General features: G+C 29.2%; 2 protein-coding genes across 2 annotated transcripts; both read right to left on the reverse strand.

The window, feature by feature from the left end:
- On the reverse strand, positions 342-2,340 carry LOC109360098. The gene is made up of 2 exons (XM_019604833.1): positions 2,024-2,340; positions 342-794 (listed from the first exon to the last, which is right to left on the reverse strand). The coding sequence occupies exons 1-2, from the start codon at positions 2,277-2,279 to the stop codon at positions 526-528; spliced, it is 525 nt and encodes a 174-aa protein (XP_019460378.1). The 5' UTR covers positions 2,280-2,340; the 3' UTR covers positions 342-525.
- On the reverse strand, positions 9,197-10,737 carry LOC109360099. The gene is made up of 2 exons (XM_019604835.1): positions 10,411-10,737; positions 9,197-9,650 (listed from the first exon to the last, which is right to left on the reverse strand). Exons 1-2 carry the CDS (start codon positions 10,664-10,666, stop codon positions 9,382-9,384), a joined length of 525 nt encoding a protein of 174 aa, XP_019460380.1. The 5' UTR covers positions 10,667-10,737; the 3' UTR covers positions 9,197-9,381.

Consider the following 12,194-nt stretch of genomic DNA (forward strand, 5'->3'; position numbering starts at 1 on the left):
TGCGAAAATCATGAGATTCAAGATTGTAGAATTGGTAGTTCACCGATCACAAGGAAATATCGAACAAGTGATAGCCATTCAACGTACCCAGAGATATAGATGCAAATTGACCAAACCTAGTTAGTAATTTATTGTATTAATCTCTCTTATGTGTATCTACTTTACTATTTGATTATTTAATTTTTTTCAAAACAATTGATATTAGATGACTTTTAACACATATGCTAAATTCTAAGTGGTAAAGTTGAATGAGTGAATTGAATATGTCAAATTACATTTGTTTACATGTCAAAATACAAACAAGCAACTCCTTCAACACTTGTCCACCCTATAACCATTAACAACCTATCAGATTGTATTACATTATTGAAAAATATCATGAAGTCGATGTAAATAAACCAAAGCTTACAAAACTTTATTTGCTATAATACTTCAAACATATATATGAGAAAACCAAAAACAATAACAAGTCGTAAGTAACTGTGGTTCCAAGAGCTAGGAACTTGTGTTGTAGCAATAATCTGATCATGGCCACTGCGAAAAGGGACGAAGCATTGGCATAACAGAAAACTTCATTGTCCCATTGTTGCAATGAAAACCATTTCTCTCACCACATGCGAAGTAGTGAGGCTGCCACCTTTTCAACACAAACTTGAAACCTTCTCCACCACCTTGTGTGGGATTTGACAGCTTCTTTGCCCTTTTAAGGTCACACTTTAAAAAGCTCCAGAAATTCTGAAACATGTATACACTGTGTGGGAAAGTGGTGGCGTTTGGAGCATCATACTTGAAAACTACACCACAAATTCATGAAAATATATTAGTATACTGCAACCAGAGTTTAAAATTATGATGTAAAGCAATAATAATAATAGTGATAATATTATAAGAGAAATATACATTAATAATATATGAGTTTAATTATTATTAATTCCTCAAAAAAAAAACAAATAGATAGTATAGTTTTTATAATTACCAATTAGTTTTTTTATAATCATCATAAGAGTAATATTATTGGCACATTTATGTTTTCTATAGAGACACAAGATGCCTCATATTGTCATTTTCTTAATTATTTAAAAACAAAAATAAGTGCGCACATGTTAAATTTAAATTTAGTATACAAATATGCCCTTGGACTAACCTAACCATATAAAAATGTACGCGTTGAAAATGTATGAGTTTGATATAATGTTACTATATTATTCACTATCTATATTTTATTATTATTGATTAGTCAAAAAAGTAATATAAATAAATGATGAATGATTTATTAATTATGTATAAATCTTTATACTAACAATACATATATATTACACTCTATAAAAATAATGAAGTGAAAAAATGTTCACTCATTGGTATTTATTTAGTACTTATAGGCCATATTTATTTAGTAGGTGGAGAGCATCATGTATTTTTTTACATTTTTTTTATTTGTAAGTTGTATTTGCCCCCTTTCAAACTCATATACTACCTCATCTACCCATGAAAATTAAGCAAGTGTATGTGATAATGAGAATACTTAATATATATTACTGGATCTCAATTGAACGATTAAGATCAAAATATACATGCATATGATTATCATGTGACTAATAACTAACTCTTAATCCTAATCATTCATGATTGATTGTAAGACCCAAATATATTGTTCTCACAATTTTTATATGAAGAATGTTCTTATTTGAGTAGCTATATATATATATTGTTTCTCCTTCATAAGGTTATGTATTTTCGTTGAATAAATTAAAAGTAGTCATGTATACTTTTGTATATGATATTTATATTTTTTTATTAAACATAATTATTAATTATATAATCATAAAAGTTAGTTATTTCTAATTATGCTTAACTAATATTAATATGGTTCAACAAATAACACTACTCTACTATTAAATAATATATTACTCTTATACTCAAGTATATAAAATATATAATAACAGATATAACCAATATTTAAAATCATAACTTTAATTAAGCATAACACCCATATAAGGAAAAGTAAGAAAACTGAAGAAGGTACCTAGAGTATCATTGACATAAAATGGTGCATTTTTGATGGCCCAACCAGTGTAATTATAACCGAAATGCCAATGCTCTGAGCCACCCACAACTATCTTTTTGGGTTGTTGATGTGTTGCATTGTGATGATTCCCAAATCTGGACCACCAATCAGTGTTGTTAGAACCAAATGACCAGTCCTTATTGGCCATGCTAACTGCAAACATTGAAGCAATTATAACTAGTATGATCATTTCTTGTGCAAACTTTGCAGCCATGGTATAGTGCCAAGTTTCTCAGATTGCAGCAGCTATAAGAAAGGGAGTGTGTATATATTGTAAAGTGTGGCTTGATTGTATTGTTGGTTGGAGTTAATTGGTGTTTATATAGGGCTAGTGATGAAGGGAAAGGAAGAGAGAAATGAAATATATTAATGTGGTAGTGAAAAACGACCTAACTAATTTTCATTTTGTTTCATGTTTGTGGGTACTACTAATTTACCACATTCCACATGTTATATCCTTCAACTAACATATAGTCATACGCCTTTGACCAGAATAATGAATTAATACAATCTTGTTTTGGTGGGAATAAGAAATTTTGCTTAATTGCAACATTTTTAGATAACATGAGGACAATAATGAATTTTTGTTATAAGGAATAAATATTGAGAAACTGATTCCTTATTACATCTATAGAGCCTCTAATTATTAATTTATATACATTTGCATTGGTTAGGTTAAACAGTGGGGAAAGAGGAAAATAGGGTGGTATTATTTTGGTTTCTTGCATGTAATTTTACTAAGGGGGGTTTCATGTAAATTTAATTAATGATAGTATAAATATTCTATAAAACTCTTAAATCTTAGAAGAGTAGATGTACTTCCATGATTTGAATTCTCTCTTATACGAATAAAGAGAACGACCCATATGAGAACAATGTATTATTGTGATAAATAAAAACAATTAATATGGATCATTGAATCTGATTGGACAATCAATATTAAAAAATACATATTTTTTATTATCATATAATTAATAATTAACTTTTAATCTTAAATATTTATATATGATTGTAACACCAATATATATGTCTATATATATTAAAAAACAGTTTGAAAGTTGATACGACCAGAGAGATAGTGGCACAATGGTTCATTGGGTTGTTAGCTATAGTTAAAAACAGAAATTCTTCCACTTAGATGAAAAGCTCATCAAGTGCGTCCCTCTCCGTATGAGGTTTGACGATATTAAAGTCAATGTGTATTATTATTGTTGCATATTTAACTGAAATTAGTGCCTTAGAAATTATGTCTACAATGTCATTGGTGTTTCATTCTTAGTTTAAATGAGATACAAGTCTAGTCTAGTGATGTTAAGATGACCACTTAATGGCATTTAATATCAATCTTGTTATTTTGGACCTCCAAATAATAATAACTAGGTCAGACATTGTATTATTTTATAGAGTAAATAATATAGACTTGGATTTAATATGTGTACATCGAGAGTGTAAATGTTTTTTACACTGTCAGTCAATCATTCACCATTGATTTATTAATCACCATTGACTCTCAAATAAAAGTAATACAAATCAATGATGGATGATGTACTGACAGTATAAAAAACTTTACACTGTCAGTGCACGCATTTTAAACTCTATAGACTTTCCCTAAGTTTTAATGAAATTATGCATATTATCCCTATTATTTTTATACTTACACATACCTCACTCTTATGTAATATTGTTAACTAAAAGTTAAAATGAGTGAGTAAAATATTAAATTATCCTCTATTTTAAACAACACAACTCTTATTTTCTTTTTAATTGGAAAAAATGCTTTTTCTCAAAGCACTATGTACACAATGATTATCCAGTACAATGTTGTAACTTCTAAGCAGTGTCATATCAGTTAATGAAATCATCAAAATGTGTTCTTTCATAACTGGAATCACCAAAATGCTTATTAGGTAGCAGTTCAATTTTCATAAATCAAAACTACATTATCTATTCTTTTACCACATTGTCTAACAACTTGCAAATTCTAAATAGAGCTCAGTTTTACACCTTAACATTATTCTTGCGTTTGTGTTTTCTTGGTTCAGTTTTTAAAATTTTGAAACTTGTTATGTAGCAACCAGATATAGAGACACTACCAAGTGCTAATATACATTTTGACAAGATAACAGTATGCTATTTGAGTAAGCACAAGATACAATTTGTATATGAGCCAAAAAAGTGTTACAGTTTTTATGTGTTAATAATATTTCAACTTTGTGAATATATCAACATTTTTGTGTCATCTACTTTTATATATATCAATGTGTGAATATATCATGTGTGTGTTTGAATTTTAAAGATTTTGTGATTTTCTTGTCTCCTTTCGGTGCCAACGCTAATACACACTAGAAAATAGAATGCATCTGGATAAGTTTCCAAAATAAATAATTTGAAGAATTGTAGTACATTTAGTCCATGTACATGATAAATGCAGAAATGATGTTAAAGAAACAGTTAATTTTTTTTATTCATATAAGAAGTTGAAATGATTTGAATTATTTAATGATTTTCATGTTTCGAAGATGAAATTCTATACTAAGTACAAACTAGAGAATATTTTTAAAGAATATGAGAAATATATTGAGTGTAATTTTTTCAAACATTTTATCAAACAAGTAGTAAGCAATATATTTAAAATGTTAATATATTTAAAATGTTTTATATAAACTCAAGGATATTTTTGTGATAATTTTTCATTAAATGATGTGTGATATGCACGTGACACAATCATTTAACGGTCAATTAACAACAGAGGTAGTCAATGTAAGATGCATATATAAATTATGGGTGATTTGTGTAGGTACAAAGAATGGAGTGAGGTTCGTGTAATAATTTCATTAAAACTCATGAGAGATATGTGTAATTTACTCTATTTTATATAGTTCATTTTTTAGTTATTAGCACCATGTTAAAAGTTATTGTCTTAGTTAACTTAGTTGCTCGTGAAATAAAACTCCCTGTCTAGAAAGTTTAATTTGTCAAATAGGATGAAGAACTATGATCCACATAACACACTTCTATGTAGGGACGACAATAAACCAAATCAACTCGGTATTCGTTCAAAACTCGATTCATTATTTAGCTCGATAAACTTGGTTCATGAACCAAATGAGCTGAACTTGAGCTAAAAATTCAGCTCGTTAAATAAATAAGCTAAACTTGAGTAAAATATAGTTTGATTCATTAGATTCATGAGCTGACTCAATATATATATAAAACTAATTTTTATGTTTATTATGACGCATACACTATTTTTTATATTTATTGTTATTATATATAAAAAAGATTATATTTATATATAAAAAACCTTTTGTAATATTTTTCAAATTTTAATTAATTATTTGAGTTGTCCAAATGAATCATTTAAACTGATCCGAACAGTTCACAAACTTTAACCGAATCGAACTCAAGCTAAAAAAATAATTCATATCAAACTCGAGTCGAGTTTCGAGATGAACCAATTCTTATCGAGCTGAATCAATTCTTATCAGGCTGAACCGAGTTGAGCTCTGATTCGACTTGGTTCGGCTCGTTTCCAGGCCAACTTCTATTTCTTGAAATTATGCTTGTGAAATTGAATTTTAATGAAACACCTAAAAAGTACTAATCAGCAATGTCTTGGTCATATTAATAGCTTATTAATATAGCTCTATGTTTAGTAACTATACTAACAAGATAATGATTTATGAACTATTAAACACTTCTATATATAACAAATATGTTAACAAATTTGATAGTTATTTTAGTGTTTATATGACTCTATGTCTAATAACCATATCAACACATGTACAAGTGTGACCAATTAGTAAAAACCTACATCTAGAAAATATACAAAAATGATGAGTTCCTAATTTTAGAATCTAGAACCAGAATTTCTTCATGCATTCAAGATAGTAAAATCGTACTAAAAAGATTATCAATCTCAAGTAAAAATTATACAAAATAGAGAACTTATAAAATCAAAAAATAACCATTAAGCAATAATATGAATCAAAATGTTATTAGATTAAGTGAGTATTACATCCAATCCTACAAAGAGAGAAATTTAGCCAAACATTTCCATGTTAACTAGAATAAAGATAAAAGGAGAAAAATACAACTCATAGGAGAAGGGATTTCCTCCTCTAACCTTTTTCCCTCACTTTTACATCTCAATTCCAACTAGAACTTCCCTAGAGACTATTAGAAATAGAGTACATATCCTGAATATCCAAAGAGCTACTAAATTCTCAACTAGATCCTCTTTTAAAGAGTTTGAACACTGCCAATTTCATCCAACGCAATGATTTTTGTTGGGTGCAATGTTTTGTCTTCCTGAGCTCGACCTTTTAGCTAGCCAAGTTGCACTAGGTGAAACTTCCACGCTGGGCACAATTACTCAATTTTGCCCAGCCCAAGAATTTTGCTAGGCAAAAATCATAGAGAATGTTTCGCCATTTTTTGCCCCAAACTTCGTTGGGCATAGAAATCGGCACAAACAATGCATATTTCACAAATTTGACCATTCATGTTGAAGATCTATATGTTAGGAACATCATATCCAATAATCATCATGATCCAACGGTGGATGAATGTGGTGTCCTAATTTTTCCAAGACCGCTCATGGATGTCATCTCATTCTTGCTCAATGTTAAGTGTCAAATTAATCATATTTTATACACTTTTTTACATCACTTTAACTACTTAATCAACTTAGATGAATTAAATTGTACTAGTATATGACCAAAACTTGTTTAAATGGTCAAGTCTCACATCTGAAGTGTTTTGTAGGCGTAATCCGGGGGAATAATTGTAAAAAGATAAGCTTATAACAAAAGCAATAATTCAGCCATAACTAGTCTGAGTAAAATTGCAATAATGCATTCGTTTACCGTTGGATTGAGCTGAATTATGCATATATGTTGTTTCTAACTAATGGATCCTCAATATGCACAGTCAGATCGACAAAATAACCAAAAGTAGATGTGTTTAGCGCAAGTTTCTGTGCTGAGCGAATTCAGCATATAGCCACTATTTCATATGTGCTCAGCAGACATACTTGCACTCAATGGGTGGTGCGCTGAGCGCACAGAGGTGTGCCTAACACAAGCTGGTGCGTTGAAAGTTGCGCATAGCCAGCTGGAGGTGCACCCAGCACATAGGCAGTGCGATGAGCACAAAAGATAACATCTGAATATTATTTAAAGACTTCCAACTTGATCCAAAAGACACATTTTGTAATACTTATTTTTCTCAGTTTCTATTGTAGTTTAGCTCATTTTAGTTATAGGATCAAGGTTTAAATATTAGAGGAGTTAATATATGCTTATTTGTGTGTGATTCTACTACCCCATGAGTTGTTTTTATCCTTGTCTTACTTATATCTTGTGTACATGAGTAGCTAAAACTCTTATCACACTACATCAAACTTTGCATTTTGTGGAAGTTTTTTGTGGAGGTTATTCAAACCTCCTCCAATAAATTAAATGAGATGGACCATGTGATTAATTAAATATATAGTTGAGGTTTTTATTTAATTTAGGGAGGTTTTCAAAAACTTTTGCTATTCATTTTTAAAAAAATTGCATATCATTCATGCCCAAACCCTCTTCTCTATTTCTTCTCCAAACCTTCTTCTCTATCTTTCTCTGAACCCTCAGCCCTACTTGTTCCTTATCCGAAACAAAGAAAACAATTACATATTTCTTCATCATCGATTCCCTTCTAGATTTTATTGTATGATCCATCATATCCCTCTCTCACCTTCACTCACTTCTCTTCTCTTCGCCACCAACACCTCTTTCCTCCATGGAAGTCAAGAAATCTTATGACTTAGCATTGGTTTGAGTGAAGTAGCGTTGGTTTTGGGTTTCATTCTCAGATTAATTAACAAGTTGATTCATTCATTCACTGATTAATCTGAAAAAGAGAAAGAGAATAAAGAAAAAGAAGAAGAATTAGGGATTGGAAAGATGAACGGTTGCGATGGAATTTAATCTCAAGCTTCATCTTTCGCTTCTCGATCCACTTCTACTCAACCTATTCGAGTCGGTCGAGTTCAACCTCAAGCTCCAACTAATCGCACCATTTTCTCCAATCACCGTGAAGCCAATCTACTCGTCCGCTTCAAGGTTCACCATTTTCATTCTTTCTTCATTTCTTATATTCAAGAAAATAGAAAGAGAAGGATTACATGTTCAGTTTCATAATAAGACAGATATGCTGCACTGATGCACTTTTGGTGGAGCATTAGTTGCCCTCGTAATTTTACTTGGTTGACTCTAGTTTGAATCCTTGTTTTTCATTCCAAAATGTATCTAAAAGTAAAATACTAACTATGAAACATATGTAATTACATGAATAAACAAATTATACTCAAATTACATCAATCAACTTCAAATTATTTAATTGGAGTCAAAAAATACTTTCTAAATTCTTCAGTTATCTACAACCTTACTATTGATTGGACTAAAACATAGACCAATTCCTTCATAAAATATTCTATTTATCTTTTAATATTTTTATTTAAATTTTTCAAACGGGTCATATTTTATATTTAGTGTATTGTTTAATATATTTTTTCAAATATCAAATTATTTTATCAGTAATAAACAAATGTGAATATTGTTACTTATTATTTGTCCTTCATTTCATAAGATCATTTTGATGTTGTATTTGTTGTGGAAATGTCTCATATTAGAGTGTATGAGATATTTTAGTTTTCTCCATAAAATAACAATACAATTTATTAGTTTTGACCTATAAATAGTTGGGTAGATGATTATATATAAGTGCTACATAAATTTAATGATGTACAATAACAAACACAAATCATTATTTTATAATCTATAGTGATAATAGTATAACACCCTAAAGACAGATATAAATTGGTCAAACCTCATTTCTAATTTATTATATTAATCTATCTTCTCTTTATCTGCTTTACTATTTGATTACTTGTTTTTTTCTAAAACAATTGATATTAGATGACCTTTAACCCATATGTCAAATTCTAATTGCATAAGTTAATGAATATTGAAAAATTGAAGTTCCTTGAAATCAAAAATGACTGGATTGAATATGTGAAATTACATTTGTTTAACATATCAAAATACAAACAAGCAACTCCTTCAACACTTGTCCACCTTATATAAACTTCAACAACCTATCATATTGTATTACATTATTGAAAAGTATCATGAAATTGATCAATATAAACCAAAGCTGAAACAACTTTATTTGCTAAAATACTTCAAACATACATATTAGAAAACAAAAAGAATAACAAGCCCTAACTGTGGCTCCAAGAGCTAGAAACTTGTGTTACAACAATAATCTTATCATGGCCACTGCCAAAAGGGACGAAGCATTGGCATAACAGAAAACTTCATTGTCCCATTGTTGCAATGAAAACCATTTCTCTCACCACATGCGAAGTAGTGAGGCTGCCACCTTTTCAACACAAACTTGAAACCTTCTCCACCACCTTGTGTGGGATTTGATAGCTTCTTTGCCCTTTTAAGGTCACACTTTAAAAAACTCCAGAAGTTTTGAAACATGTATACACTGTGTGGGAAAGTGGTGGCGTTTGGTGCATCATACTTGAAAACTACAATCAAATTCATGAAAATGTATTGGTATGCTTCAATCAAAGTTTAACATTATGGTGTAAAACAATAATTATAGCGATAATATTATAATTTAGTAGTCTTTATAATTACAATTTGTATTTATATTTATAACAAGAGTAATGTTATTTGTATATTTATATTTTTCTTGAGAAACATGATGCCTTATATTGTCATTTACTTCATTATTTTCTAAAATAACTATGAACATGTTAAATTTAAATTTATTATATAATTAAGCGCTATAATGGACATAGCCATATTTTCGTGGAATATTTATATATTGTCAATGTAAAGAATTATACACCGTCATTATTTTATCTATTTTTTATTTGGATTATTTTTATTTTTGAATAGTCAATGATAATTAAATATAAATGATGAATGATATAGTAACAATATATAGAACTCATACATTGATACATATATTTTTTTATCACTCCTCTTCCAAACTCACATATACTACTTCATCTTCCCAAGAAAGTTAAATAGGTATTTGTGATACACTTTTTTTTGTAATATTCATATGTATAAAAGTTAATTATAACTATAAAAGTTAGTTATAGCTAATTATGCTTAACTAATATTAATATGGTTCAGCAAATACCAGTACTCCACTAATAAAACTCTTATAGTCAAGTATATAAAGTATATAATAATAGTTATAACCACAATTTAAAATCATAATTTTAATTAAGCATAACACCCACAAAGGAAAAGCAAGAGAAATGAAGAACGTACCTAGAGTATCATTGACATAAAATGGTGCATTTTTCATGGCCCAATCAGTGTAATTATAGCCAAAATGCCAATGCTCTGAGCCACCCACAACTATCTTCTTGGGTTGTTGATGTGTTGTGTTGTGATGATTCCCAAATCTGGACCACCAATCAGTGTTGTTAGAACCAAATGACCAGTCCTTATTGGCCATGCTAACTGCAAACATTGAACCAATTATAATAAGTATGATCAATTCTTGTGCAAACTTTGCAGCCATGGTATAGTGCCAAGTTTCTCAGATTGCAGCAGCTATAAGAAAGGGAGTGTGTATATATTGTAAAGTGAGATTTGATTGATATTGTTGGTTGGAGTTAGTTAGTGTTTATATAGGGCTAGTGATGAAGGGAAAGGAAGAGAGAAATGAAATATATTAATATGTTAGTGCAAAATGGCCTAACTGATTTTCATTTTGTTTCATGTTGGTGGGTACTAAGGATTTACCATAATCAACATGTTTTATCTTTCAACTAACATAGGCATAAACCTATTAATGTAATTCATTAGATTACAAAAAGGCTAAAATGTCAAGACTTCAATTTATTGGAAAGACATTTGTTAGAAAATATGATTACATATCTTAAAAGAAATTAATTCATTATCTATAATGTGGGTAAATACTCTTCGTAGTACTCAAAAAAAATATAACCATATGCCATGACTAGAATCATGAATTAAGATAATCTTTTTTTTCCCTGAGAACAAGAAAATTGTGTATGTGAACGTGGGGTTGGGATTTTCTAAATATCATAAATGTTTAAGATTATTATAGTTAATTAATGAATTAATATTATAATTTATTTTAGATTTAATATAGATTAGAGAATTTTGGCCTTTACATTTTGATAATCAGAATCACAAATATTTTGCTCTAGAGACAACAAAAAATATTTTTATTTTCTTAACTACAGTTTTTTATGCTTACCAATGTTGAATATTTTTAGATAACATGAGGACAACCTTGGAATTATTTGTTAGAGGAAGGAATATGGGAAAACTGTTTCCTTTTTACATCTATAAATACGTCTAACTCTTATTTATTAATTTATATACATTTGCATTTGTGGTTTCTTGCGGGGCTTATTGCCTGTAATTTTTCTATGGGAGTATTCACGTAAATGTAATTAATGACAGTGTAAATATTCTAAATCATAACAAAAAAACTGTTTCAAAATTGATTCGGTCCTTGAGACAATGGCAATGGTAGGTATAGCATTAGTTAGAGACAGAAATACTTCCACTTAGATGAAATTCTTCGTATGAGGTTTGACGATATCAAAGCCAGTGCGTACTGCTATTGTTGCATATTTAACTGAAACTAGTGGAATGGAAATTATGTCCGCAAAGTCATTGGAGTTTCATTCTTTGTTTAAATTAGTAATTTAACTTTGCATATGGTTGAGACAATAATTTTTTTCGTATATGATTAAGCACACATATATTACTCATATACTAGTATAGTTAAAAAATACATGTTAACTCGTGTATTCATATGGTTAAGAACATATATATTACTTGTGCATTCACGTGATTTAAATCTCTTTAAATACATAAGGAAAATGAGGAAAATAAATGATAATAATATTTTGAAACTTCCTATTGAATCAAAATCCATGTAATAATAACACAACAAACATAAAAGATATAAAATAATTGAAGAGTTGAAAGTTTAAAACACAAAATGATCATTGATCTTCTTAAAAATGGTACCTCCATGATAGCAAAACGTTGAAAAAGATAAGAGGGAA

Source organism: Lupinus angustifolius, chromosome LG11 (assembly GCF_001865875.1).
Source record: "Lupinus angustifolius cultivar Tanjil chromosome LG11, LupAngTanjil_v1.0, whole genome shotgun sequence".
Taxonomy (NCBI): domain Eukaryota; kingdom Viridiplantae; phylum Streptophyta; class Magnoliopsida; order Fabales; family Fabaceae; genus Lupinus; species Lupinus angustifolius.

Coding starts and splice junctions, on each gene's coding strand:
- LOC109360099 (XM_019604835.1), bottom strand. CDS start 10,666: ATGGCTGCAAAGTTTGCACAAGAATTGATCATACTTATTATAATTGGT. Junction 9,651..10,410: donor TTATGTCAATGATACTCTAG/GTACGTTCTTCA, acceptor ATTTGATTGTAG/TTTTCAAGTATGATGCACCA.
- LOC109360098 (XM_019604833.1), bottom strand. CDS start 2,279: ATGGCTGCAAAGTTTGCACAAGAAATGATCATACTAGTTATAATTGCT. Junction 795..2,023: donor TTATGTCAATGATACTCTAG/GTACCTTCTTCA, acceptor TTTGTGGTGTAG/TTTTCAAGTATGATGCTCCA.